General features: G+C 49.2%; 1 protein-coding gene across 1 annotated transcript; it reads left to right on the top strand.

Annotated features, from left to right (window-relative positions):
• Positions 1–271: 271 nt before the first annotated feature.
• TNFRSF14 (TNF receptor superfamily member 14) lies at positions 272–26824 on the top strand. Its single transcript, XM_074975573.1, has 8 exons — positions 272–758; positions 6063–6168; positions 7075–7200; positions 10289–10444; positions 18253–18343; positions 19536–19720; positions 20787–20803; positions 24436–26824. The coding sequence occupies exons 1-8, from the start codon at positions 699–701 to the stop codon at positions 24553–24555; spliced, it is 861 nt and encodes a 286-aa protein (XP_074831674.1). The 5' UTR covers positions 272–698; the 3' UTR covers positions 24556–26824.
• The last annotated feature ends 568 nt before the right edge of the window (positions 26825–27392 follow it).

Here is a 27392-nt window from a genome sequence, read left to right on the forward strand (position 1 = left end):
TCCAGGAAAGACCATCACTTGGCAATATCGAACTAAGTGCTGTAAATTCGAATTTATCTCCTAGTGTAGATCTGGCTGTGCGGGAGTAAGGGAATGTCGAAGTGGAGCGCTTATTTCGAAGGTGCCCCCATCTTCACGGTCAGTCTGAACCACCACATTTGTTCGCCTGGCTGCTATTATGCTAATGAGGCACTGAATATGCATATCAGCATCGAATTAAGCTGCTTTGAGTTGCCTCATTATCCTCATTGCCTCCCCTCCAACGGGACAATGGTGGTGGAGCAGCAGCAGCCTGAGTTATTTCTGAGTTTCCTGCATTGTGCACAGAGCCTTATAATGCCCGTTGCACTGTGAGTTGGATCTCAGCCTCCACACCCAGAGCAGCGATGCAGAGACCCGCCTGTTGGGAAATTGTTGCTGTGCTTTTTTCGCTTTCACTTTCCCCTTCGCTGCTCGGGGGAGCTGCGTCTGAGCTGTTCTCTGGGCTGCGGGCTTGGATCCCAAACCTGAGCTGGACCCTACTTCGGACCTGTGCCCGCTGGAGTGCCCGGGGGGGGGGGGCTCCCGGGAGAAGAGGGAGGTGGATGCGTGGGGCAGAGACCGGAAGACAGAGCGATGGCGCCGGGCCTGTTTGGGGCAGGATTGTAGCAATGATCCGGCCGTGAAGGCCTCGCTGAGCGAAGGAGGCCGGAGACTCAATGCGCTGCCGTGGCAGATGCAGAGACACGCCGAGGTCTGTTCTCAGGACCATGGGCTGGGTAAGTGGCTCACAAAAAGTCCTGAAACAGAGCCAAGCAGGTCGGGCCTGCGTAGTGTGCACCACTGAGGCCCTGCGGGAGGTTTGGGGGTGCCCAGGTGGCCGTGGGGGTAGCGGACGGAAGGGGAAGGAGTGTGGGGAGCTCGTGTTACTACTAATAAGATCTCAGGAAACTGCATTTTATACATTTATTCTTTTTATTCGTGCAAACCAAACACCATTTCCCCCCGGGAGTTTGCAGTTGTTTTTCTTTGTTCAGCAAAGTCTTTTTTTTTGGGAAGCTGTTGGGCACCATCTGGTGGATACACTGCAGAGTGCATCTTGAAAATACAAGCGTTCCCCCTCAATTTAGTAAGAAAATGTACCGCTGAGAGATTTAGGTTTGTTGTGAGCAGTTGATCCTCAGCCTGGAGCTTGGTAGGTCTCAGTGAGCTGACCTTTCATTGGGCTTTTCTACACTACCACCTTCTTTCGAAGGAGAGATGGTAATTAGGGTGTCGGGAGTTTACCAAGACCTCAGAGAGGTAGACATCGAGCTGGACAACTGGGAAGAACTAGCAGAGGACCCCAGCAGATGGAGGCAGGGGTTACACAAGGGCCTTCAGAAGGGCGAGATGAGGATCAGACAGCTAGCAGAGGAGAAGCGAGCGCACAGAAAGCACAATAAGGACTTGCTAGACACCCACTACATCTGCAAGAGATGCAGCAAGGACTGTCACTCCCATGTGGGTCTTCATAGTCACAATAGATTCTGTAAATTAAGTCCTCAATTGAAACTTTAAAGGGCGCGATCCATAGTCTGTGCAGACTGAAGGATGCCTACTACTGCTCCTACTGCTGCTGTGCATAGGCAGCACTTAATCAAGCAAATCGCCCCCCCCCCCCCCCCCCCCCCCCCCCCCAGCACCTCTGAAGTTTTAAACTTAAAAGTACTGGCAGGTGTCTAGCCACAGTGCACCCGCTGGTACTTCGAAGTCCCCTTACTCCTCAAAATTTTGAGGAGTTTAAAACTTCGGAGTTGCCACAGGGGGGAATTTGCTTAATGAAGTGCTGCCTATGCACAGCAGCACTTCATTAGTAAACTCCCAACACTCTACTATCCTTCCTTTGAAGGAAGGTGGTAGTGGAGACAGAGCCACTATGTAGGCCGGCAAACCTTGTTTTTTTTTTTTTTTTTTTTTTTTACAGACACTGATTATAGACAAAGAGTCCTGTCCCCAGTAGTTGTCATTTGAAAGGGGGAATGGTTGAGGATTCTAAATGGACAGAAGCTCCTTGTGGTGTGTTGCATTGAAGCTGCTGCTCTAAACCCATAACTTGTTTTGTATGTGCTGTTTCTCTCTGTGGTCGTACTGACCGTGGAACTGGCCAACACAGGGAATAACATTTGGTCCATCTGGAAATTGTGCTGCTGTGTCTCAGTTTAGGCCATTTGATGGGCAATAGTATTTCAGCCGTCCCATTTTGGATGTCAGTGTAAACAGAAACTGATTCTAATTTCAACTGTACTCAGAGCACCCAGCAAAATCCAACATAGATAACAGGGAAAGAGAAGTCTCTGGAAGAGAAAGGAATGTGATTTCCAAGTGGCTCCTTGGGTATTCCCCTTGCTTTGGGATTTAGAAAAATCAAAACAGAAGGCTGCATTAGCTGAAACGGGAAAGGCCACTGCCTATGAATCCAGCCCCATCCCTGTGATCCACATGATTAGTCGCAAACAGACTCGAGTGAGTCAGGAGTGGAGCATCATGTCTTATGGTTGGATTCTAGCCAGAGAAATGCCAATTAAATTGTGCACATGTTAAATGAGAACAGAGTTTGACCCACAATGTGGGGAGGGGGAGTGAGGAACTAGTGAAGTAGCGGGTCAAAGGGTGAGCGGCAGACTCCAGCGATTTGGTCATCTAAATTTGACTTCTCTATGCAGTCTCAGAAGGCTAGGCCTTAGGGATGTTAATGGTTACCTGGTTAATTGGTAAGGGTTAGAGCAGGTGCACGGGCAGTGGGTTGCTTCAGTGCTGTAGGGATGCTGTGGACAGGGGTGTTCTAGCTAAGCTGGAGCAATCCTTGTCTGGAGTGCCTGGAGTGGGGAGGGCAGCTGGAAAGGTGGCTCCACCCAGCTGGGCTGGAGTGTTCCCACAGACAGCGTGCCAGGGCCCAGGGCTGCTGTGTCCTGCTGGAGTGTCCCTGGTCAGGGATCCCCAGAGACTGGGGCTACCCTGGCTGTGATGGAGTGGCATTGCCATGGGGAGGGGAAGCGATAGTGGGTTAGGAAGCAAGGACTGTGATGAGGCAAGAAACCATGATCTGGTGGGTGCCCCCCACTGCAGCTGGTCTGGCTGTGGAGAATAAGGACAGAGGGTCAGTCATCCCAGGGGACACAGGGCCTGAAGACCAGCCGCCATCTGCAAGCTGAGAGCAGCAGTTCTCAGCTCTGTTGTAGCCATCGTACTGGGAGCCAGGCCATGTGCGCTCTGCACACTGGACCCTGATATCTTCTGGAGTGGGGGCTGACATGTGGCTGTGGGCATGCCGGTGTGCCAGATGAGGGACTGCTGGGCATAAGTGAGTTGCACTGTCCCCTGCCATCTTCTTGGGGTGGTTTGTGGCGGGAGGGTGTCTCCACCCCAGGGTCAGAAGCATGGCAGCCCCCTCCGGACACCCTATGCCTAATAGCCCAGGGGTCACTTGTGGCAGCCTCCTGGGATTGCATGCCCAGGAGCACCATGGCATGTGGTCGCACTTGCACCAGTTGCTGCATGCTCCGTAGCCAGCCAGGGCTAGGTGTGGAGCAGTGAGCTTCCAGCTCATCTGGCCAGCCCCTCTACCCCTGTGTGGGTGATTGGTGCTGGCACTCACCTGATGGTCCCTCACCTGTATTGGACAACACGTGGGATGGCTCCACCCATCGGGCCTCTGGTCTTCTTGATCACTTGGCTGACCTTGTCCAGATCCTGGTCATCTTCCACCATCTCCTCCTCCACTACGTTGTCACTGGCTGCCTCCAACTCGACGACAGGCACGAAGCTGGGGTCAGTGACCAGGGGTGGGGATGAGACCCCCCTGTTCCCCAGGATCTGGTCCGTATTGCTGTAGTGGTGGCAGCTGGTGGGTGCTGCCCCTGACCTGGACCTTCTCTCTCTGGATTGGGTGTAGGTCTGGCAGAGCTCTTTGACCTTCTCCTGTGTGCAGATGTGGCCCTGTGAGGCCAGAGCATCCACCATGCAGGCATAGATGGCCATGTTCTTGCATCAGGTACAGAGATCCTGGATGATGGTCTCATTCCCCCAGACTGCAATGAGTTCTTGATCTCTGCACCCGACCAGGAAGGTGCCTGCCTCCTATGGGCCTGGGCAGGCTCCTGCGGGGCACGTCAGAGCCCTTTTGAGGGGTCATTCTGGGCCACGTGTGAGCAGTGACCAGGTTGCTGGGTGTGAGCCTGCTGCTGCACATACCCTTGTGCACTCTGTTGTGCCTTCAAGGTGAGGGGAGACCATTGAGGTTTCCTGTTCATGGCCAGAGCGGCCAGCAGGGCAGAGCAGGGCACCCTGGGGAGAGCTGGAGGCCCCATATTTTGAAACAACCCTTATTCCCTGCGTAAACAGCACTTATTTTGAAATAGTTATTTTGAAATAAGAGTTATTCCTCTCACTCTGGCTGTCTCTACACTTGTATTCCTCTTTCGAAAGAGGCATGCAAATGATGGAAATCAAAAATACAAATGAGGTGCAGATTTACATATCTGGTGCCTTATTTGCATATTCTTTTGAAAGAAGAAAAGCAGTGTAGACGTGGCTCTTTCAAAAGTAAACCCCATCTTCGAAAGAACTCTTCTTCCTATAAAAAAGGGAAGAAGGGATCTTTCATAGATGGGGTTTACTTTCAAAAGAGCTGCATCTACTTTGTTTTCTTTCTTTCAAAAGAAGAATATGCAAATAAGGCACCAGATATGTAAATATGCACCTCATTTGCATTTCCGATTTCCCTCATTTGCGTGTCTCTCTCAAAAGAGAAATGCAAGTGTAGACACGTCCTTTGAGGATTACCAATTTTGAAATAACACACCCTTTATTTCAAAATAGCACGTGTAGTGTAGATGACAGCTCATTAATTTTGAAATAACTGCTATTATTTAGAAATAACAGGCTATGGCTACGCTACCCAATGTGACTATCTTTAATTTGTACTGTAGTGTGCAAGGAGTCGATCTCTTCTGTGAACTGCTGAACTTTCTTTTATATTCAAATTCGACACATTAACACATGGTTTGAACTGGGATGTGAATTTTCTGGGCCATTATAGGCGCTCTTTTGCATACTTGGCTTAATCTAATTCCTGACTCCCCTCTATTCTCTTATTTGCTCACCTTGATTACTTTTTTTGGTTCTCTGTGCCTTAAATATTGGGTCTGTTCTGGTATGGCTGAAGAAGTGGATCTGTCCCATGAAAGCTCACCTAATAAATTATTTTGTTAGACTTTAAAGTGCTACTTGACTGCTTTTTTTTTTTTTATATTATATAGCCTAGCACGGCTTACTCTCTGTTACTTTTGGGAAGAGTTACCTGTCTGCAGGGTGCAGCTGCCTGCTGTGGGAGCCCTCAGGAGCTGTCAGAATAGGGATAGGAAGAGGGGAGAGGTTGCCGACCTTTGCCCTTTATATCTGCTGCCCATGGGTTCAGATCCTTTTACTGGCCCTTTTCACTCACGTTAGTGTGGAAACCAGGGAAGTTCCCCTCGCTGGCAGGACCATTCCCTTGCTTACATGTGACAGGAGGAACCAGGAAGGAGATGGGGTTAGGGAAGGCTTTAACTAGCTGTAACCATATTCTTGGTTTCCTTATTTTAATAGCTCTTTGTTTAGGATCAAGAGAGAGCAAATTTCACAAGACTGAAACACACAGTCGTAGGGCAAGGAAGTTATTTGAATAATATACAGTATGTGAAAGCTGTGCCCTCCAGCCAAGGAGGCATCAAAAGGGGCCTGATCCTGCAGTGTGCTGAGCACTTCCTGAATGCTGAACACAGCTGTTGCTTTCAGTTGTCTCTCCCTAACCTAATATTCTTGCTGGTCTGAGGAGGAAGTAGCTGGAAGCGGGGGAGGGGAAGGAGATGGAAACTGCTTCATACACACAAGAGCCCAGTGATCCAGGAGCGTTGTCACCGTCGAATCCTTACCCAGCTCATAGGAATTTAAAGGATATGAGGCAAAAGCACTAATCAGTGCTCTGGTGCTGCCAGCCCCACGCCGCCCCATCTGCTTTTGTGCTGCAAATCAGAACCTCTTCCTTCTCTGCTTCCCTATAGATTTTTTGCATTTGCTTGATCACACAAGTACCTCATTCCGCAGCGGCAATGTGTTTCCCAGGCGAATATGAGATAAATGATGAATGCTGTCCCATGTGCAGTCCAGGTAGGTCTATGTTATTGATTCTTTTAAAAAATCAAGACCCTTTCCTAGAGAGTCCAGTTGTCTGGCCTCCTTTGAACTCAGATATCTCATCCTCTATTACTGCAATTGGAACTGGTGGTGAGGACACAGATCTGTTCATGTAAACATACATTGCTCATAAATCACTTGTCAGTGGAGGAGACTTAGAGGATGGTTCTTGAGACCTGGGAAGTGGGAGATCCAGGGGATGTACTGTGATACTTTGAGCAAGTCGCTTTCTTGGTAACTCATCACTGCCTCCCCTGTTGAGGCCTGTCCGAGGTCAGACCAGCAAGGACCAGCTGTTGGCTTGGGCTGTAAAAGCCCAGTTAATTGGCTAACAGTTTAAATGGAAGGTGAACCTACTGTTTAAGTGGTTAACCAATTAAGGGGGGAACGGCAGGGACCTGGTCTGGTGGAAATTCCCTGCTTGTGGCGCTGCTGTGGGAGGGGGCACTGCAGCATAGCCAAAGCAGCCCCAGTCCTTGGAACACCATGGGTGAGTGGGACAGCGGGGGACACATCTTTTAAAAGCTGCATTTTTAAAAGGCCAAGATCCTGACCAGGCACAAAGGGCGTCTGTCATAGTTCCCATGCTCTCTTACACAGAGTCTAAGCATGGCTATCCTAGGAGTGCAACTCATAAGGGAGGGGTGTGAATTATAATATTGTTTCTGTGTTGCACAGCAGTAGAAGGTTGCCAGTATTGCAATGTATTTCTTGGATCTTTGCTTTTTATTTCTAGTGATGACGTGCACGACATTTAAAATTCACACACACAATGTGTGCATTTGTTATGCATCATTACCTGCTTTTGTAGTCTCTGTCTTAATACATTAAATATGTTAGCCTAGCTTACACATAAGCTAATTGTTTTCTGTGCTTTAGGGAGCAGAGTGCTCACACATTGTAAACCAAACGTCAGCACCACTTGCATACCTTGTGTGAGTGACACGTACACAGAGCATCCCAATGGCCTAACAAAATGTATGAGATGTAAAGTGTGTGATGCAGGTAAGGAAGGTGCTGCGTGTGTTGTGGTAGATTTTTAATTAGCCTTTTAAAAGTTGTCTCCCTTGCCCCACACCCACAAAAGCTGCGGTGAATACAGCACAGGACTGGAAGTCAAGAGACCTGAAAACAGCTCACAGCTCTTCTACTGAGTCCCCTCCAACCTTTAGGCAAATCACTGAAGTGGAGATTTCTTGCACAGTGCATGGCTTTTAGTCTGACTTCTTCCATTGATTAAAGTCTATAGAAACATCTGGGGAGATTGTTCTCGGTAGGAAAGTGGATCTCTAGACTTAGCAGAAGTAGAACAACCACAGTAAACGCTAATTATAATAAAATATTTCAAATGAGTATCAAAGAGGTAGCCTTGTTAGTCCATTTTAGCAAAAACAAACTTATGCCCAAATACAGTTGGTAGTCTTTAAGGTGCCACGGGACTCCACATTATGTATCAGATGGTATCCTTTGTTGTAGCTCAGCCGCACTGCATGCTCAGGATCTTTATTGCAGTCGGTGAAGGTCATAACTTTCCCCTTCCTATCTCAGATCCTGAGCAGTAGCTGAGGAACACTGGCCTACCTCAGGAGGCTGGAGTGACACATCAACTACCTCAGGTCTCAGATGGCCATCCCAGGAGATGAAGAACAGTTGAGCCTCAGGAGGAGGATTTGTGTGGCAGGTGTTAAGACAGCTCTCCCCCACTCCAAAATACCCATACAGATGAGTGTTGAGTGGGTGCAAAGCATGATCTCAACTGCAGCTGACAGAGAACACTGAATGGGTGGCATTTTGCATGCACCCTTTGCAGAGATATAAACAGACATGCAGTTTTTCAAAGGGACATGACTAAGAATGCAAGAGCAAACCATTCCTCTGAATAGGAAAGACAAGAAGTTTGGAAAGAGACCAGCTTGCCTTAACCATGAGATCATGAATGACCTAAACATCAAAAAGGGATTGTACAAAAAGTAGAAACTAGGTCAAAGTAGAAAGGAGGAATATAAACAAATAACAGAGGAAGGTATGTGCAAAATTAGAAAGGCAAAAGCACAGAATAGGCTCAGTCTAGCTCGAGATATAAAGGGAAATAAGAAAAACATTCACCAGGTATATTAGAAGCAGGAGGAAGACCAAGGACAGTGTAGGCCTGTTCCTTAATGAAGAGGGAGAAACTATAATTGAGAATGGAGAAATAACAGAGGTACATAATGATTTCTTTGTCTCAGTTTTCACCAAGAAGGTTGATGGAGACTGGATGCCTAACGAGTGAATGCTTGCAGCAATGGGGTAGTTCAAGCAGTTCAAATAAGGAAAGAAAAAAAATTACTTCGAAAACTTAGATGTTTTCTGGTCACCTGGGCCTGATGAATTGCACCCTAGACTACTCAAAAAGCTGATGGGGAGGTATCCAAGCCACTAGCTAGCACCTTTAAAAGTCATGGAAGTCAGGATTGATTCCAGAAGACTGGGAATGGGCACATACAATGTCCATCTATGAAAAGGGAAATAGGGACAGCCCAGGAAATTACAGATCAGTTTGCTTAACTTCAGTGCCAGGAAAGATACTTGAGCAAATAATTAAGGAATCCATCTGTAAACATCTGGAAGATAATAAGGTGATAGGTAACAGACAGCTGTGGATTTGTGAAGAACAAATCATGTCAAACAAACCTGATAGCTTTGTTTGTTAGGATTACAAGCCTTGGGGATAAAGGCGAAGGGGAGGACATGGTGTACCTAGACTTTAGTAAAGCATTTAATAAAGTTATCGCATGACCTTCTCATCAGTAAGGTAGGGAAATGCAACCTAGATGGGGCTACTATCAGCTGGGTGCTCAACTGGTTGGATAACCATTCACAGAGAGTAATTATTAATGGTTCGCAGTCATGCAGGGAGAGAATAACAAGTGGGGTTTCACAGGGGTCTGTTTGGGGTCCAGTTCTGTTCAATATCTTCATCAATGACGTAGAAGATAGCATAGAGCGAATGCTTATCAATTCTGCAGATGATACCTAGCTGGGAGGGGTTGCATGTGCCTTGGAGTATAGGGTCAGAATCCAAAATGATCTTGATAAACTGGAGAAATGATCTGTGGAAAAGAGAATGAAGGTCTATGAGGACAAATGCAAAGTACTCCACTTAGGAAGGGACAGTCAGTTTCAGACCTAGAAAGGGGGAGGTGAGTCCCTAGGAAGGAGTGCTGCAGAAAGGGATCTAGGGGTGATAGTGGACCACAAGCTGGGTATGAGTCAACAGTGAGACACTGCTGGGGGGGGTGGGAACACACATGAATTTGGGATACATTAACAGGGATGTTGTGAGGAAGACACGGGAAGTAATTCTTCTGTTCTATTCTTTGCTGAGTGGCCTCTACTAGAGTACTGTGTCCAGTTCTGGGCACCACATTTTTAGGAAAGTTGTGAAGAATTGGAGAGGATCCAGAGAAGAGCAACTAGAATGATTAAAGGTCTAGAAAATGTAACCTATGAGAGAAGATTAAAAGAATTGGGTTTAGTTTGAAAAAGAGAAAGCTGCAAGAGGATGTGATCGCAGCTTTCAAGTACATGAGAGGGTGTTACAAGGAGAAGAGAGAAAAAATTTTTCTCCTTTGCCTGCAGTTGCAGGACAAGAAGCAGTGGGCTTAAATTGCAGCAAAGGAGGTTTAAGTTGGACATTAGGAAAAACTTCCTGTCAGGGTGGTTGAATACTGGGCTAAATTGTGTAGGGTGGTTGTAGAATCTCCATCATTGGAGATACATAAGAGCAGGTTGGATACATATCCAACAGGGATGATCTAGCTGGTGCCTGGTCCTGCTGTGAGAGCAGGGGACTGGACTTGATGACCTCTCGAGGTCCCTTCCATTTCTTGTGTTCTGTGATTCTATGACACAGGGTGGAGAGCAGCCAAGAATCAGCCTCCAGCTGGTGCTGTTCCCGTGGCAACACTTGTTAATTATAACAAAGCCCCTTTACTCCTGTGCCCTGTACCAGTAGATCAGTAAGGGCTGGGGGTGCACATTAGTTTTTGTATCTGCTCTGTTTATTTCCCATGTTAATATATTTATGGTGCATGATGTAATTTTCATTTAGGAGCCAGACTGATCGTAAAAGAGAAATGCACATATACGAAGAACACCGTGTGTGGCTGCGCCCCAGAAGATTTCTGCAGTCACAATGGAGATGGGGAGTGTGAAGCGTGCACTCCCTCCACAATCTGCCCCCCAGGCTCCAAGGTGAAAAAACTAGGTAAGGCAACGTAACTGCTGTAATACCAAGGTAAGGCAAAACCCTGCTGTCACAGACTGAATCTGGGGCAGGGCAGCGTGGCTGGGACACAATCCAGACGATGCTGAGTTAATGCTGGTGAGCTGGGGAAGCAGCCGGAAGGGTTGCTGGGCTGTAGATGGATCCCCTCACTAAGGGGGTGTGACTGCTTTGCGAACACAGTCATGCAGGGCGATGTTAGAGCATGTGCTGACCTGGATGGATGCCCAGATAAGCGCTGTGACCAACAGCACTGCTTTCCTTCTGTGCCTGGCCAGACGTGTAGGAGGTCTTCTCCCTGCATGGGACCACCCTGGGACTGTGCAGAATGTTTCTGGCTGATGAGTGGAGTTGTGTGTCACCAGCATGTTGGGACTGGTTTTAATCTCCAGAGAGAAATGGTTTGAGTCCTCACCAGTGTTCTCACTAGTTTTTTCCATCCTTGGGTGGAATAAATTTGGTTATGAGCACCAAGGTGTGTGCAGATGTGTACCACCAGTAGAAATACATGCTACCAGCTGTGAAGTGCCCTGATAATCAGCTGGGTGGCACCTGAATCTCTCCTGGGCTTACAGCATTGGTCCTGACTGCTTCTGTCCCTGGCACACTGCCACAGCTGAATCAGAAGAAGCTTCTTCAAAAGGAAGCTTCTTCAATATAGGTAGGGAGGTTGAGGGGTGAACATAAGAAACCTGCTTGAAATCTTCCACTCAGGAATGTACTGTTCTCTGCCCTTGGTCCTGTCTATAGCTGGGCTCTGCAGCCTTCCAGGCCAGACACACAGGTGCCCTCTCCCTCCTAAACAAGTCTGACAAGTTCAGGAGTTAGTGGGTCACAGGCTGTGATGACCTCAGCCTGCTGTGGGATACTCAGCAGGAAGCTGTTACATGGAGCAGTTTGCACTGGGCAGTGGGTTTGTATGCACCCATACTGTTAGCTCACCTACATGGCAGCAGAGCGCCGTGTGAATTTGGCTTCAACCTGCACACCAGAAACAGAGCTCCCCAGGCACAGAATTCTCTCTAAACCAGGCATGTCCAACCCGCGGGCTGCATGCGGCCCTGGACAGCTAGTAATGCGGCCCCACAAGATCGTAAACTTTTAACATTATTATGTGATTTATATACATTAACTATATTATATATTTTATATGCGGCCCAAGACAATTCCTCTTCACTCAGTGCGGCCCAGGCAAGCCAAAAGGTTGGACAACCCATGCTCTAAACACATCCCTTTCTTCAAACACTGCCCTCTTTGGGGCTCCTGTGCATAGGCGCTGTCTTTCTTCAGGCCTGGGTGGTGCTCCACACCCCTGTCTGCTCCAGCCCTCCACCCCATGACCCTCCTCCCAAGTCCCTGCATCTGTCCTGTGCTCCTGCTGTGTCCTAGGCTGTGCCCACACTCCCCTTCTTCCCCCATCTCTTTCCGTGGCTTTGATAATTATCCTTCTAGACTTACTTGTGTCTGTGTTGGCTGGAGCCATGAACCACCCGAGTAATTACTGCAGTGGCTGCAAGTTGACCTGATATGTCAGCAAGTGAAATTCCCCAAACCCGCTTGCCCTCATTTGAAAAACTCCTAAGGCAGCATGTTGCGAAGTGCACTGAAAATGTGGACCCCTGGTGTCACAGTGCCAGTGGAGGAGTAATGCAGTCAGCATGTTGCAGTGGGGTGTGTCACACAAAGGCTATGTCTACATGTGAAGCCTACATCGAAATAGCTTATTTCGGCCCAAATACTCTATTTCGATGAATAACGTCTACATGTCCTCCAGGGCTGGCAACGTCGACGTTCAACTTTGACGTTGCGCAGCACCACATCGAAATAGGCGCTGCAAGGGAACGTCTACACGCCAAAGTAGCACACATCGAAATAGGGATGCCAGGCACAGCTGCAGACAGGGTCACAGGGTGGACTAGCGCTTCGGGGGCAACAGCTAGCCGCTCCCTTAAAGGGCCCCTCCCAGACACACTCAGCCTGCACAGCACGCGGTCTGAGGAGCCATAGGCACACAGACCTCGGGCGACGCAGGCATGGACCCCCAGCAGCAGCAGCAGCAGCCAGAGGTCCACCCAGCCCTCCCGGCAGGAGCAGGGCTCGCCCTGATCCATGCCATACGGGAGGCAGCTGAGCACCTCCTTGCTACACCGGAGGAGGAGCTGCCCCCAGGGCAGCAGGGCTCAACCCCCAACCCTGCAGCACCGCCCCCCCCCCCCCCCCCTGCGCCTCACACACCGACAGCTGTGGAGCTACCCCACCAGCACTGACTGGTGGGAGTGGCTGGTGCTTGAGGAGTGGGACGACGACAGCTGGCTCAGGAACTTCAGGATGAGCCAGCAGACATTTATGGAGCTGTGCCAGTGGCTCACCCCCGCACTCAGGCACCAGGACACTGCCATGTGGCATGCCCTCCCTGTGGAGAAATGGGTCGGCATCGCTGTCTGGAAGCTGGCCACTCCCGACATCTACCGATCCGTGGGACAGCAGTTTGGTGTCGGCAAGGCCACCGTCGGGGCTGTCCTCATGGAGGTAAGAGGACCCAAGGGGGGAGGGCAGGGCAGGGCAGGGGACGGGGGCCCGGGCAGGGCAGGGCAGGGCCACGCACACCCTGCTCACCCCTCATTGGTGCTCTCCCATGTGCTTTCCCTGCAGGTTGTGCGTGCCATCAACGCCATGCTCCTGCACAGGCTCGTGAGGCTGGGGGACCCAGATGCCACCATCGCGGGCTTTGCCACCCTGGGCTTCCCCAGTTGCTTCGGGGCTCTGGATGGGACTCACATCCCCATCCGCGCCCCGCATCACAGTGGAGGACGCTACATCAATCGCAAGGGCTACCATTCTGTGGTCCTCCAGGCCTTGGTGGACAGCCGGGGCTGTTTCCAGGACATTTATGTGGGCTGGCCTGGCAGCACCCACGACGCCTGGGTTTTCCGGAACTCGGGCCTGTGCCGCCGGCTGGAGGCGGGGACCTACATCCCCCAGCGGGAGCTCCCTGTGGGGGACACCACCATGCCCCTCTGCGTCATCGCAGATGCGGCATACCCCCTCCGGCCCTGGCTCATGCACCCGTACACGGGCCATCTCTCCGCTAGCCAGGAGCGCTTCAACCAGCGCCTGAACCACGTGCGCCAGGTGGTGGAGCGCTCATTTGGCTGCCTGAAAGGACGCTGGAGATGTCTCCTGACCTGCTTGGATGCGGGCCCCAACAACATCCCCCTGATTGTGGGTGCCTGCTGTGCCCTGCACAAATTGGTGGAGAGCAAGGGGGAGGCCTTTTTTCAGGGCTGGGCTGTGGAGGCCGGCAGGGCCGACGTGCAGCCACCCGCTGCCCCCAGTCGCCAGGCGGACTCCGAAGGGACCCGGGTCCGGGAGGCCCTGCGGGCCCACTTCGATGATGAGGCCGCGGGGTGAACTCTGCCAGGCCCCCTACTGCCCACCTCTTCCTCCACAACACCCCCTGCCCCAATGCCCACACCATGGAGCACCCAACCGCACCCGCCCCGCACACTTTTCCTGGACAAATGACAGCACGCACTTGTGGCTGAACTTAAACTGGTTTTTCTTTGAGAACTTTGTTTTTTTGGAACTAGAATTAAAACAAGAACAAACTATATACAAGATGTGTGTAACAAAAATAATGTGTACAAAGAAAACAATAGTAATAAAAAAAAGTTTGTTCACTAAAAAGAAAACCAGGGATGATAAAGGGGAGAACTATTTACATGGGGGCGGGGAACGGGGCAAAGGGGGGCACAAAAAAAGAGAACTAAAACTGTCCATCATCGTCCTTTTTAAACATCAACTATATACAAGGGTGGGGGCGGGCCACGTCCCAGGCCCCATGCCCCTAAAGTCCGGCACTGGGCGTGGGCGGCCGGGAGCCTCGCCGCGGCCGCAGCCCTGTCCGGGGCTGGCTGGGGGCGGGGCGGACCAGAAGATATGCCCGGCGAGTCTCAGCTGGCTCTAGGGGTCCCTCAGCAGTCCGGCCCTCGCTGGTGGATGGCGGGGCGACGGCGGACGGGACGGCGACGAACGGAGAAGCAGGTGGTGCGGCGGGTGGAGCAGTCAGGGCGGGCGCTGCGGCAGCCGGTGCGGCATGGGGGCCAGGTAGTCCACAAGGCGGTTGAAAGTGTCCATGTAGGCCCCCCATGCCTCTTGGCGCTAGGCCAGCGCTCACTCCTGCAGTTTGAGGGGGCGTTGCTCCACCCGCAGGCGCTGCTCCGCCACCTCCAGCTGCCGACGGTGGATAGCCAGCAGCTGGGAGTCCGTTGCCGTCGGCTGGTGGTGGTGCGGGGTCTGCCGTCTAGCCTGCTGTGGGGCCGGTCGGTCCTCGGCTGAGGGGCTTGCCTGGAGCGATGGCCCCGGAGGGGTCTCCGGGACCACTGATGCCTCGCCGGCGCTCTCTTCCGGCCCTTCCGATGGTGCAGCTGCGGGACACAGGAGAGGAGGAGGGGAAGAAGAATGGAGACAGGCGTTAGTGTGGGCCCCGAGCCGTGGCCTTTGTCCCCCCAGCCCTGTGCTGCACGTCCCCCATCCCCGTCCCCGGGAGATGCTGCTGTGATGGATGGGGTTCAGGGGTCCCCCTACACTGCATCCTGTCCCCTGGTGGGAGCGACTCTCACTTCACTCCGCAGGGTCTGACAGGAGAGGTTTCTTAGGCCACAGATGCTCAGTTTCTCCCAGGAGTGACAGCACCAGCTGTCAGAAGAGACAGTCCTTCCAACCCGTCCTGGGGAGAAGACCCCAAGGGGTACCCCTCTGGGATGCAGCTTTCCCCCTCCTCAGGCTGGCTGCCTTCCAGCTCTCCCTTCCCCTAGCCTCTACCTGTGGGCCCCCCTCCCCCCCCGATTCAAAGCCAGCTCGGCTCCTCTCTCCTCTTTGTTCAGGGCAGAGGTGTCACCTGCCAGCTGTAGCCCCAGGATCATCCTTTGCCCCTGGGAGCTATTCGGCTCTTGTTGCTCATATCTAGCCTGAGTCTCCCTTTTGCACTCCCCCCACTCCATCACATGCTGCTGCTGCTGCTGCTGCGGGGTGTCCCACCCCCTCTTCCCAGGGGCCCCTCGAGGTTCCACTCCCCCCTGCCCCGGGGATGGGGCATGGCACTGTCATGCGGGGTGCGGGGGGGCAGGGGCTGATGCACTGCTGTGAGGGACATGGCCCTGCTGTCCTTGGGGCCATGGCCATGTGAGCATGTGGGGGGCCCTGGACACATATCTATTACCCCCGCCCCTCAAGCCCAGGGGTGTACACCAGAGGGGGACACATACCTGTCGGTCCACTCCCACGGTCCGGAGATCCCCGGGGGGCGGAGGCCCAGCTGCTGCTCCGGGATGGCAGGAGGAGGATCTGCAGCTCGGATTCTGCGGAGGAGGAGCCCCCCTCCTCCTCCTCCTGCCGCGATGGCCCGGGGGTGGGCTCCGGGGGGAGCCCCCGGGGTGCGGGGCTTATCTCTGGGGTGGACTCCGGCTGAAGGGCCTGCTGGGGCTCGTCGGCCGAAGTATCAAGGATGGCCGGAGGGGAGGAGGTGTGCCGGGAGCCCAGGATGTCCCTGAGCTCCCTGTAAAAGGGGCAAGTGATGGGGGCGGCCCCAGATCGTCCGGCTGCATCCCGCGCCCGGGCGTAACCCTGCCGCAGCTCCTTCACCTTACTCCTGACGTGGTCAAGAGTGCAGGCAGGGTGACCCCGGGCGGCCAGGCCCTCGGCCAGCTGAGCGACCGCATCCGCGTTCTGCCTCTTGCTCCCCATTACCTGGAGCACCTTCTCCTCGCTCCAGAGCCCCAGCAGGTCCCGCAGCTCGGCCTCTGTCCAGGAGGGGCCCCGCTGCCGCTTGCCAGCCTGGCTGCCTGCCTGGCTGGGCTGGCTGCCCTGGCTCCCCTTGGGGGGTGTCCCCTGGGGGGGCTGCCGGGCGGCCATTGAGGGTCGTGTGGCTGCTGAGGGACGTGCAGGCTGGCCACGTGTCTGAGCTGCTGCCTGCATGTTCCCTCAGCTTCCTGCACAGGAAGGGAGGGGGAGGGGACCTTTAAGGGGCCGCTGCACGCAGCAACCATTGAGCTCCGGGGCTGGAGAGAGCGTCTCTCAACCCCTCAGCTGATGGCCGCCATGGAGGACCCCACAATTTCGACGTTGCAGGACGCGCAATGACTACACGGTCCCTACTTCGACGTTGAACATCGAAGTAGGGTGCTATTCCTATCTCCCGATGAGGATAGCGGCTTCGACGTCTCGCTGCGTAACGTCGATGTTAACATCGAAATAGCGCCCAACACGTGTAGCCGTGACGGGCGCTATTTTGAAGTTAGTGCTGCTACTTCGAAGTAGCGTGCATGTGTAGACACGGCTAAAGAAAGTCAACTGAGCAAAACCCCAGAATTGGATCCTTTCCAAAATCATCCAGTTTCATTAGAGCAATGCAGTATTGTTTAAAGCTCTCAGAGTCTGTGTCCAAGGTGCGCAAGAAAGAGAGTTGGGTGAATGTGGAAAGAAATACTCAAAAGCAGCGTCTAATACAAGAGTAGTCAGAGCATTTGTGCAACACATTTCTGCAAGTCCAATGCCCAAACCTGAGTTTCCCCGATCACCGCTTCCCTCTACTAGGACCATACAAAATTGAGGGTTCAGAATAATACTTCATATAGATGACTGTGTCCTGTGGCAGCTATTATACTTACATTTCACCCCCAAAATTACACAACATCCAGGTTATATTCAGGCATCATTTTGTCCAGCCCTGAAATCAGCCCTCTGTGGGTAGAAGACAGCTATCCAAGAGTTCCCAGCCTGGCACCAGGCTAGGTCAGAAACTGAAGAATGTGATATTCACTTAATTACAGGTGAAACATAAGTAAGTGGCATATAATTGCTCAAATAGGAGTTTGGTTAGATGTGTACATGGGGTTTCAAAGACTCAGGGACCTCAGGCTAGTTGTCTGTTTACATGACCCATCACTATTGTGTTTGAACACCTAGAGTAGAAGTATTAGGTGGCAGCATCAGTTCCTGACACATTTTGGGGTGTAATCCTGGCCCCTGGATTTCACCCATGTCTCCCAGCAAGCACCTGCTTAGCTTGTAACCACTGAACAGGGCATAAGTTGGTAGCATGGGCAGGATAAGTCCTAAATATTTTTGGATTCTAACTGTCTTATTTGGTGTCGTTTGGGCATGTAACCCCTTCACCACTGCATTCTGTTGCAGCTTTTGTGCTGCCTACACAACTCATTACCATTATTGTAACTCTTATTGTTCCTTTAAGAAGTTGGCCCTTGTGGCAGGTCTGTGGATCAGCAGGAGTGTATTTTTCTGTATGGCCTTTTCTACACATGCCACTTGTTCTGAAAGTGGCATGGTAATGAACAGCCCAGAAAATGCTAATGAGACTCAGATGTAAATTTCCAGTGCCTCATTAGCATACGGTCACGTGATTCGGAGTCCAGAAGAAGCTCTTCTGGACTCCAAAACAACATGTAGAAGCGTGGCCCCAGGGGGATCTCCCGGAAGGAAATCCTCCTTGTGGAAGCCCTGTCTTCCTGAAAATTTTCATTAGCTGCTTTCGGAACAAGTGGCATGTATAGAGATGGCCTGTGTGCCTGTGCTTGATGGAGTACTGAAGTGTTTAAGTACAGTTCAGGAATAAAACCAGCTCAGGTCTATTCTTACAATGCAAATTCTTAGTCTGAGATGGCTGTGAAACATGGTGATGTTGGGGAGAAGTGTCTGGAGAGCTTTCTGAAATCAAAGCTCCTAAGCACACATTTGGGAGAGAATCCAGTTGTGTTACCCTGTTTTTACAGGCACAGAATTCAGAGACAACGAATGTGAGGATTGCTCTGATGGAACCTTCTCGGCAACCAACATGTCCCACTTCTGTCAGCCATGGACTAAGTAGGTGACTATGACCTCATATGGCCTTTTCCCTTGTATTGATGCCATACACTGCATTCTCTGTTTGTAATCAGTGTTATTTCTTTGCTGCTGAAGTTTGTAGCTATGTCAGTCCTGGTTAGTGATGCCCTGAAGTTCAGCAGCTGGGAACCAAGTCAGTAAGGCTGTGAGCTGCGGAGGAATCCCTTTCTGCACTCCAGCTCTATCCGTTAGGGCTGGGTTAACCTCAGGGCTGTTTGGAAATGTGACATGGTGTGGCTGGCGGATTCCAACTGCAGCCTCTTCTGTCACCTCCTCACTGCACAGAGCACATTGACATGGTGGGAGGGCTCTGTGGAACCAGGCCCCATGCCAGACTGGGGTTGGGCACCCAGACAATATGACAGCCCCTGTTCCACTGCCAGAGAGCCACAACCCATGCAGCAAAACACATGACACATCTTAGAATTAAGAGCTGAAAATCAGCTTCTTCACTGAGTATCCACCAAGGCCTACAGGCATTTCGTCTCCTTGCCATGGATGCTGAGGGCCAGCTCAGCCTCTGATATAGGCTAGGTCAGTTCTGAGGCCTGCTAGTAGTCATGGCCCTGTAGGATGCACTAATGGTGTTTGGAACTGCGCTGGCCATACCTGCTACACGTCAGCCAATGTATCTCCAGCCACGGCCAGCCTCTGCTCCTTGGTCCCATGCAAAGGGGCTGTAGAGCAGTGGTGAATCTGGCCCTTTGGCTTGATCGGGCTTTGGTCACAATGAGTCTGAGGAGTACTCATGTCAGCATGGGAGCCCCACTCTTTGCAGCTTGGGTATGTCAGCGACACGGGCAATAAAAGCGCAGAACCCTGCACTGAGATGTGAGCAGCAAGAAGCATCTAAAGTTCATGCAACATATTTATCATGTGTATTGGCACTGATAACTAATCCTATGTTCTGTTAACAAGTTGGGCCCTTAAAGCATAATTTTTCAGTGTCCAGGCTTCTACCCCTGCAAGGGTGTGAACCTGCAGCTTTGAAATGAGTGGGAGGTTGTCCTGTCTACAGGGTGTAGGATCAGGCCAAGAATCCAGGTAGGGATCTTACAACATTTGATCTGACTGTATTAAGGAATCCAGATGATGAAATGACAAGCGCACTGAGAGAGAGATGGCCGTGGACACACTGACATGTTCAGTAACATATCTGCCTTTGTCATAGGTGTGAAGAACGAGGGATGAGAGAAGTAAAGCCTGGGATGTTGACTTCTGATGCCGTTTGTGAGCAACGCGGCCTTTCTCCTGCAGTGGTAGCAGTGATAGTTTTGGTCATCTTCATTGTCTGTGCAGTGTTTGGAGCCATGTATTTTGTGTGGAGGAAGAGAAAAAGGAAAGCTTGTAAACCAGGTCAGTAAGAAACGCGTGGAACCTTAGAAACCCATAAAAAGGTCTCTAAAGGTGTCAGACTGGCAGAGATAGTATTTGGCACAGTGATCTTTGATTCTCCCTGAAACATACCAGCCTGTAACCTGATCAGCTTCTTCAAACCTAGAATCCCTGTGAGAGTTTAGATTGGGGTCAGCAGCCCCTTGCATGGGTGCCAAGAGTGGCACGCAAGGCAGCTCAGCCTTGCTCCTCCTACCTATGCAGCCGTGAGCTTGCTCAAAGCCAGGCTGCCTGTGGATTAACAAAAGACCAGCTAATGCTACCAACCACCATCTAAATGGTAAAGCTCCACATCTTCATTTATTTATTAATGAAGCAGTTGTTTAAGTAGGACCGTTAGTGACTTTAAAATGTATCACCAACACTCGGACCATGTACATATATGTCAAAAGGTCAAATGTCGACACTCTGCCTTGGAAAGGTTGCTGACCCCTGGTCTAGATCTCCCTTCTGTAAAAGGTTGCCCATAAGGGCCACTAGCCCTCAATTGCACCCATTGTGCAAGATGAACTGGCAGGGTCCCAGGCCATGGTGCTGTGTTCTAGCACCCACTACAGTGCACATGCTCCCTGCCCAGCTGGGAACATCTTCTCCCATCCCAGCTTGTGCCCTAAACTGTCCTTTTTCCCAGGCCAGGTTCTGCAGTGGTAAAAGCACCAGCTGTTCACATTCTGCAAGCCACCTGGTCCCATTCTCTTGAACTTTCCACCTTGTATCTGAGATCTGCTCCTGAAAATCCCTTTTCTGTTTGCTGTTAATGAAACAGAAGTTCATGCTTTAGTGGTAACTGCTTCAGAAAAAAGTGCCTTAGTTGTGCCCTCTTGTGTATCTAGGATGACGTGAGCACTATTCTCAGGTCTAAGAGGGAACCTTCTTTATTGGGGCCTGCAGTATGTCCCCCACTAAATCACAGTGAGCTGGGGGTGCATCCAAGGCCTGGGGCTGGTCCTGGGACAATCATACATAAACACATCAATACAAAATGCAAGTAGAGTATTCTGACAAGATTGTTTCTTTTTCTTTGCAGTTGCACAGAAGGAAGAGGTGAGTTGTCTCGTCTTTTATTTTACTATTCAGAAGCAACTGAGACGGGGTCTACTTAATGGTAAAAGTGTATGTGCACGCATGTGCGTGTATGTAAAAGCTGTAAAGTCCCCACTGAAGTGACATGGTTAGCACAAGTGGCTCTTAAATTGGATGTCCACTGATTGTCAAGGTATTTAGGCTCCTGATTTCAATGGAGGATCTGGACCAATGCATCTTAATTTCTTCATCTCTAAAATGGGATACATACCTACTTTATGGTATTCCACAAAACTTGGCTCAGTAGGTGCAAATTGCTTTTCTCCTACACTGACACATACATGTAGGCTGTGGCCACTCTAGCCCTCTATTTTTGGAAGGGCCATGGTAATGAGGCACTTTGGCAGATGCTAATTAGCAGCATCTCATTAGCATAGTGGCAGCCGCACACGCTTCAAAACCAAATGGGAAGAAGGGGCTTTCGAAATCAGGAGGTCGTTTCAAAAGGCCCCCGGCTACACGGGCAGTGTGCGTTTAGAAAGCGGCACTTTCTAAGCGCACCTGACCGCCATTATGCTAATGAGGCTCCTCATTAGCATCTGTTGAAGTGTTTCATTACCATGGCCTCTCCAAAAGGAGGGGCTAGTGTGGCCACAGCCATTCTGTGGCTGGGCTAAGCCCTGAAAGCAGCAGAACCAATTACCTGCACTTTGCCTAGACCATAATTTGCTCCATGATGTTTATGAAGTGCTTTGAGAGCCCTGAGTGGGGGGTACCATAGGAGTGCAAAATTTAGCTTTAAATATGCCTTTGGTTTATGATCCCCACTAAATGGGTATCTCTAATCCAAACAATGGGCAGATTTATACTACAGTGGAAGGTTGAATTAAGATACACAATTCCAGCTATGTTAATTACATAGCTAATTTTGACATTTCTTAATTCAGGCTTCCATGCTATCTCTTCTAAGGATGGTTGCCTACCAGACGCGCTAAATCGAACTCCAAAAGATCAAGTGCAGCAGGGTCAGTCTTCCCTGTAGTGAAGATGTCCCCAAAGTAATGAACCTTTAAAACAAATGGCTTAATTGTCTCTTAGGCTTGGTCTACGCTATGGAGTTAAGTCGATTGCAGGTACGCAGTTCTAACTGGTGACTGCATAGCTAGAATTGACTTATCTGTAATCCTCTTGACTGGCCATCCACACAGAGGAAGGACAGGGTCGACTGTTGACCCCAGATTGTTTGATTTCATGCATCTCTACTAGAAGTGCAAAACTGAATTCTGGAAGATTGACCTTGACTGGGTTGATCTTCCCAGTAGTGTAGAAATACTCTTAATTACAGTCTGAGTGATAGCAATTTTAAAGCAAAAGAATCTTGAATATCTGAAGTTAAAATTGATTTTTTTCCTTTGTCTTTTGGCGCTTTAATCTCTCAGGCCGCAACCCGGAACATATTTCTCAAACCGCCTAACGTACATTAGCTGGACAAGGTGGGGGAGGTCATAGCTTTTAGGGGACCAACTTCTCTTGGTGAGAAAGACAAGCTTTTAATTTTCACAGAGCTTCTCTTTAGGTGGGACAGATTTGGGTGTAGCTCATTGAGTGCCTCGGCTGCCCCAGCACCTGTATGGATGATATCAGACAATCATTAAGCCCTGAAATGAATCTCACTAGAAAAATGACAAGAGACAAGAACAGCCTGTCATTCATGGATGAACACTTTTCATAAAGGAATCCCTTCATGTCAGGTTTATCATTTCTCATCCTCAGAGGAAATCTACACAGGACGAATGTGTGATTTAGGCAAAGTCTGCACTGCAAACTTATATCAGTGCAACCACATTGCTGAGAAGTGTGAAAATCCATCCCTGAATGATGTGCTGACCGAAACCTACGTGTGGGCAGCACTGTGTCAATGGGAGAACTCCTCCCATCGACACAGCTACTGCTCTTATGGAGGTGAATTAACAGTCCTGAGAGCTAAAGCTCTCCTGGCTCCATAGTCATGTCTTCACTAAAGCGCTGCTGCAGCTTTTCCAGTGTAGTCAAATGTAGCCTTGCCTGTAACTCACAAATCTGCTAGAGAGTAAAAATCCTGGACTGAGAAGAGAAAGTAGTTACGCTAGTCATCACAACAGTTTATAACCTACCGACCCTGCATTGTCTTGGTGATAACTGCCCACTTCGCTTAAGTGGTTTCTTGCAACATGTGTTCACCTCTTATGCTGAACAAGTTGTCCCACCTTGTATTTCTGTGTTACACGCTCATTACTTTCCCCAGATTTGCAGGGGAGCTCTGGGAATTTAAAAAGTCTCTCTCTCTTCCATCCGCAGAAGTTGGTTCAAGAAAAAATGTGGCCTTATCTTTTCTCCAGTAGTCCCTCTGTGTTTTCTACCTGTGAGTAGAATAAAGTTTATTTTGTACACCGAGGCAGAGTTGCTGGCTATGAGTGGCTGTGGGCACTCTGCTAATCAGCTGGGCAGCACCTGAATCTCTCCTAGGTGGCCACCTGAGTGGTCAGCTTACAGGGAACACTGCTTGTCTCCCTTTCGACATACTCGGTTTGGAAATGGACAACTCTAGAATAGTTGCTGTTTTGTACGAGGTTTATCTGTATCTTTGTGGCACTGCATGCTTTAAGAAGATCTGAAATTACTTAGCTGTAAAGTCTAAGATCTTCCCTGCAAATACTAGACAATTTTTATAGGAAAAAATCTCTGACAGTTTAATTTACACTTTTGTTCTATGTGGGAAACTACAGGTTGAACCTCTCTAATCCAGAACTCTCTCCCCTGGCAACGTCTGTGATCTAGCATGATTTTTGTTAGCCAGATGACTACTTTTCTTGGTGTGGCCAAGTTTCCTGCCGTCCCATAAAGTTTGTTTCCGGTCACCAGTCATGGCTCTCCATGTTCTGTGCTGTTGTTTAGCTGTAATTTACCCCTAAATGGCTACGTCTACACTAGCCAAAAACTTTGAAATGGCCATGCAAATGGCCATTTTGAAGTTTACTAATGAAGCGCTGAAATACATATTCAGCGCCTCATTAGCATGCAGGCGGCTGTGGCACTTCGAAATTGACGCGGCTTGTCCAGACAGGGCTCCTTTTCGAAAGGACCCTGGCTACTTCGGAGTCCCCTTATTCCTATGAGCAGATGGGAATAAGGGGACTTCGAAGTAGCTGGGGTCCTTTCGAAAAGGAGCCCCGTCTGGACAAGGCGCGCGGCGGCGAGCCGCATCAATTTCAAAGTGCCGTGGCTGCCCACATGCTAATGAGGCGCTGAATATGTATTTCAGTGCTTCATTAGTAAACTTCGAAATGGCCATTTGCATGGCCAGTTCGAAGTATTTGGCTAGTGTAGACATGGCCAATGTCATCTAAGAGGCTGGTAAGCAGTGGAAGTGTTGATACTGCTGCTAGACAATACTGGCCACCCGTGGTCCAGCAAATTCTCTCGTTTGGCACTGGTCAGCTCCTGAGGATGCTGGATGAGAGAGGTTCAACTTGTATATTAAGTATAATTCATTGAAATTAATAAGAAAACAAACTCTTAAGAAAGAGAACTCTAGCAGGTAATAGGTAAATGTACCAGCCATTGAGTTGCTAGTAACTGAATGTTCATAATAATGTCATTGTCATGTTTGAAAGGCAACACCTGTAATACAGGCCGAGGGAGAGCCGATGCAGAATACGGTGACCTGGACTGATGCATTGCCTATTCAGGAAACTAATAAAGACCATGGCAAATCCTCTGTTAATAGCAGCTGAACAAAGGCAAGAGGAGATGCACTTTTCAGAGTGGGGAAAGAATGAAAGCAAACCCATTCATCAGCCCATGCATATGACAAGGAGGACCAGAGAGATGGGCCTTAACCATGGGGCTATGGGAAATGGCCACCAACACTGTTTTCTTCGGAAGAGTCTCATCTACTATAGAAAAGCGTGAATGATGAAAGACAGAGAACAGATGAGTTTAGTTATTGGAGACCTCTGAAAATCACATTTCACTGGATTCTAATGACTGTCATCAGTATAATTTTAGTCTCCATATCTGCTGCCTCTCATGCGAAATGATTCCTAAATGCCCATTGCTATTTGTACTCTCTTCATTCTCGTGATTTCACTCAGTGACTAAACATGAACTTCCATTTATTCATTAACATGCTTGAAAGTTCCTGCTCAGACATTGTGCTGAGCTCTCTAGACACAAATACGTAACCAGCTGTCTGGGAATTTCTACTGGACCCCATTGCTCTTTGGTCCATATTGGACCAGGTATGTGTAAAACAGATTGCAATGTTGTACTTCTGGAAACATTAGCTTCTACTTTGATTGAGAGCTACTTGCAGCAGGGACTGGCTTTTGGGACCCTGTTTGTACAGCACCTAGCACAACAGCCCTGGACTATAATACTGGCTCTCAGAAACTATTGTAACAAATTATAATGACATTATATAGTAGTGACAATTTTCCACCAGTGGCCATCCACCTACCACCAATAGAATCAGTCGGTCCCTTAGAATTCACTCTCAGTAAGCTTCTGCTCTAGTCATAGGATTAATTATGGGAAGAAACTGCTCTGGTGTGTTCTGCAGGGCATGGAAACACTTGTCCTTGGCCCCCGTGAGGGATGGGAGGGCTACTACTCCTTTTCTCGATATCCCAGTATTCGGTTAACTAAATGGTCTCTAAAGGGTTAAACCCAGAGATCCTACTGGGGACTAAGAACATGGGTGGGCACAAGCTACCAGATCCTCCCTACAAGGGGGATCCACTAAAAACACAGGCCCCAAATAAACTTGGGGACAACTAAAAAGAACGATGGCCATGGAGGTCATAGGGCCAAAAGGAGGGAGTTGGACAGGGACGCTGAACAAAGAGTCCTGGACTGTGTCCACTGCTCCCCAAAGGTGTCAAGGAAGCCAGTGGATGCCACCCAGAGGAACTCTGCCTGGATGTGTCAACGAAGCAAGGAATGAAAGTAGGCCCTCAGTCGCAGCTCCCCTTCTCAGCCAGCCTCCTTGTTTAAACCCAGAGAGAGTGGGTTCTTGCAAATCTCCAAGAAATGTTGGCAAGCAGCCAGGTGAGCCAATGAGAAGAGAAGGGGATTTTTGAACTAAATCGGTTCTTCTTCTGATTGGAAGGGTGAGTCTTTTGTGTGGCCAGAGGAAAGATACAGAGATGGATTACGTCTGGAACCAGGCGTGGAAGTGTTAAGTGATAGCCATCTCTCAAGAGGAATTTTGGAATAACAGGAGTGTAAGCAGAAAGGGGATGCTTAGGCAGATACAAGCAGTTTTTTACTTTTGGGTTTGGTGTGACACTTTTCAGGCTAGTTGATATACCTACCATACACAGTAACTTTTAATTGAATCCTATGGAATAAATTCTCTGTGTTTTTAATCTGCCCTTTTAGTTAGACCAGGTATACTTTCCAAGTAGGTATTTTGTGTTTTGCTAATAAAATCTTTTTAAGACTATGGTCTGATTCGTGTGACCTAGAGGAGGTTCTCTGTGCATGTGCCCATGACTGAAAGGTCAGCTGCTAAGCAGCTGCAGTTTGTTTCTTTCTAAAATGTTAAATATGAAATCGTGTGTATCAAAAATTCTAAGGTATTTAGATTGTCGGTATATTCGTATTTTTAACACATTCATACTTAGCATAGCTGTTGTGCTGTTTGTGCCAAAACAATCAGAGTAGATGTGGATGGTTTCAGCAAGAGTCGTGTTCACAGAAATCGTGATGCTGCACTTCATATGAGGATCCAGCTCTCTTAACATCAGTCCTAATATTGAGCAGGTTTGTGATCAGAAGGTGTAAAAGCACTCTTCCTACTTAAAAAAAAAAAAAAAAGGTCACCTGTTACTTATTTTTATTTTTTAGTATCAGAGAGGTGGCCGTGTTAGTCTGTATCTTCAAGAACAAGAAGAAGTTCTGTGGCACCTTAGAGACTGACAGATATCTTGGAGCATAAGATTTTGTGGGCAAAGACCAGCTCTGTCACGTGCATCTGATGAAGTGGGTCTTTGCCCACAAAAGCTTATGCTCCAAAATAGCTGTTAATCTCTAAGGTACCGCAGGGCTTCTTGTTATTTTCTAGTAGTTTTCCATAAACATAATAAATCTATAAAAAGCACAACATTGAGAAATATTTTCCCATAACTGATTTGTTTTGCATTTCTTTTTCATAAAAATGTCTTCTTCAAACTTTCAGGAAGGATGGTCTTTTTTTGAACAATATTGGCCTTTCTATTTTTGTACAAAAGAACAACACTAACCATCCTTCTTTTAGCTGTTATAGTGATGTTTTGGGTTTGTACTTAAATTTTTAATTTTTATACTTAATTATAGGGTTGTTAACTGTCTTATCAGAAGGACATTAGTTCTTCATTCAGATGATCTCTATGTGTTGTTCTTTCTAAAGACATCTAAAAACCTGTCTCCTTTTCAATTAACTTTTGCACATTAGGGCTATGTCTACACTAGCCCCAAACTTCGATTTCGAAGTTTACTAATGAAGCGCTGAAATACATATTCAGTGCCTCATTAGCATGCCGGCGGCTGCGGCACTTCAAAATTGATGCACCTCGCAGCTGCGTGGCTC

The sequence above is a fragment of the Carettochelys insculpta genome, chromosome 23 (assembly GCF_033958435.1).
Source record: "Carettochelys insculpta isolate YL-2023 chromosome 23, ASM3395843v1, whole genome shotgun sequence".
NCBI lineage: Eukaryota > Metazoa > Chordata > Testudines > Carettochelyidae > Carettochelys > Carettochelys insculpta.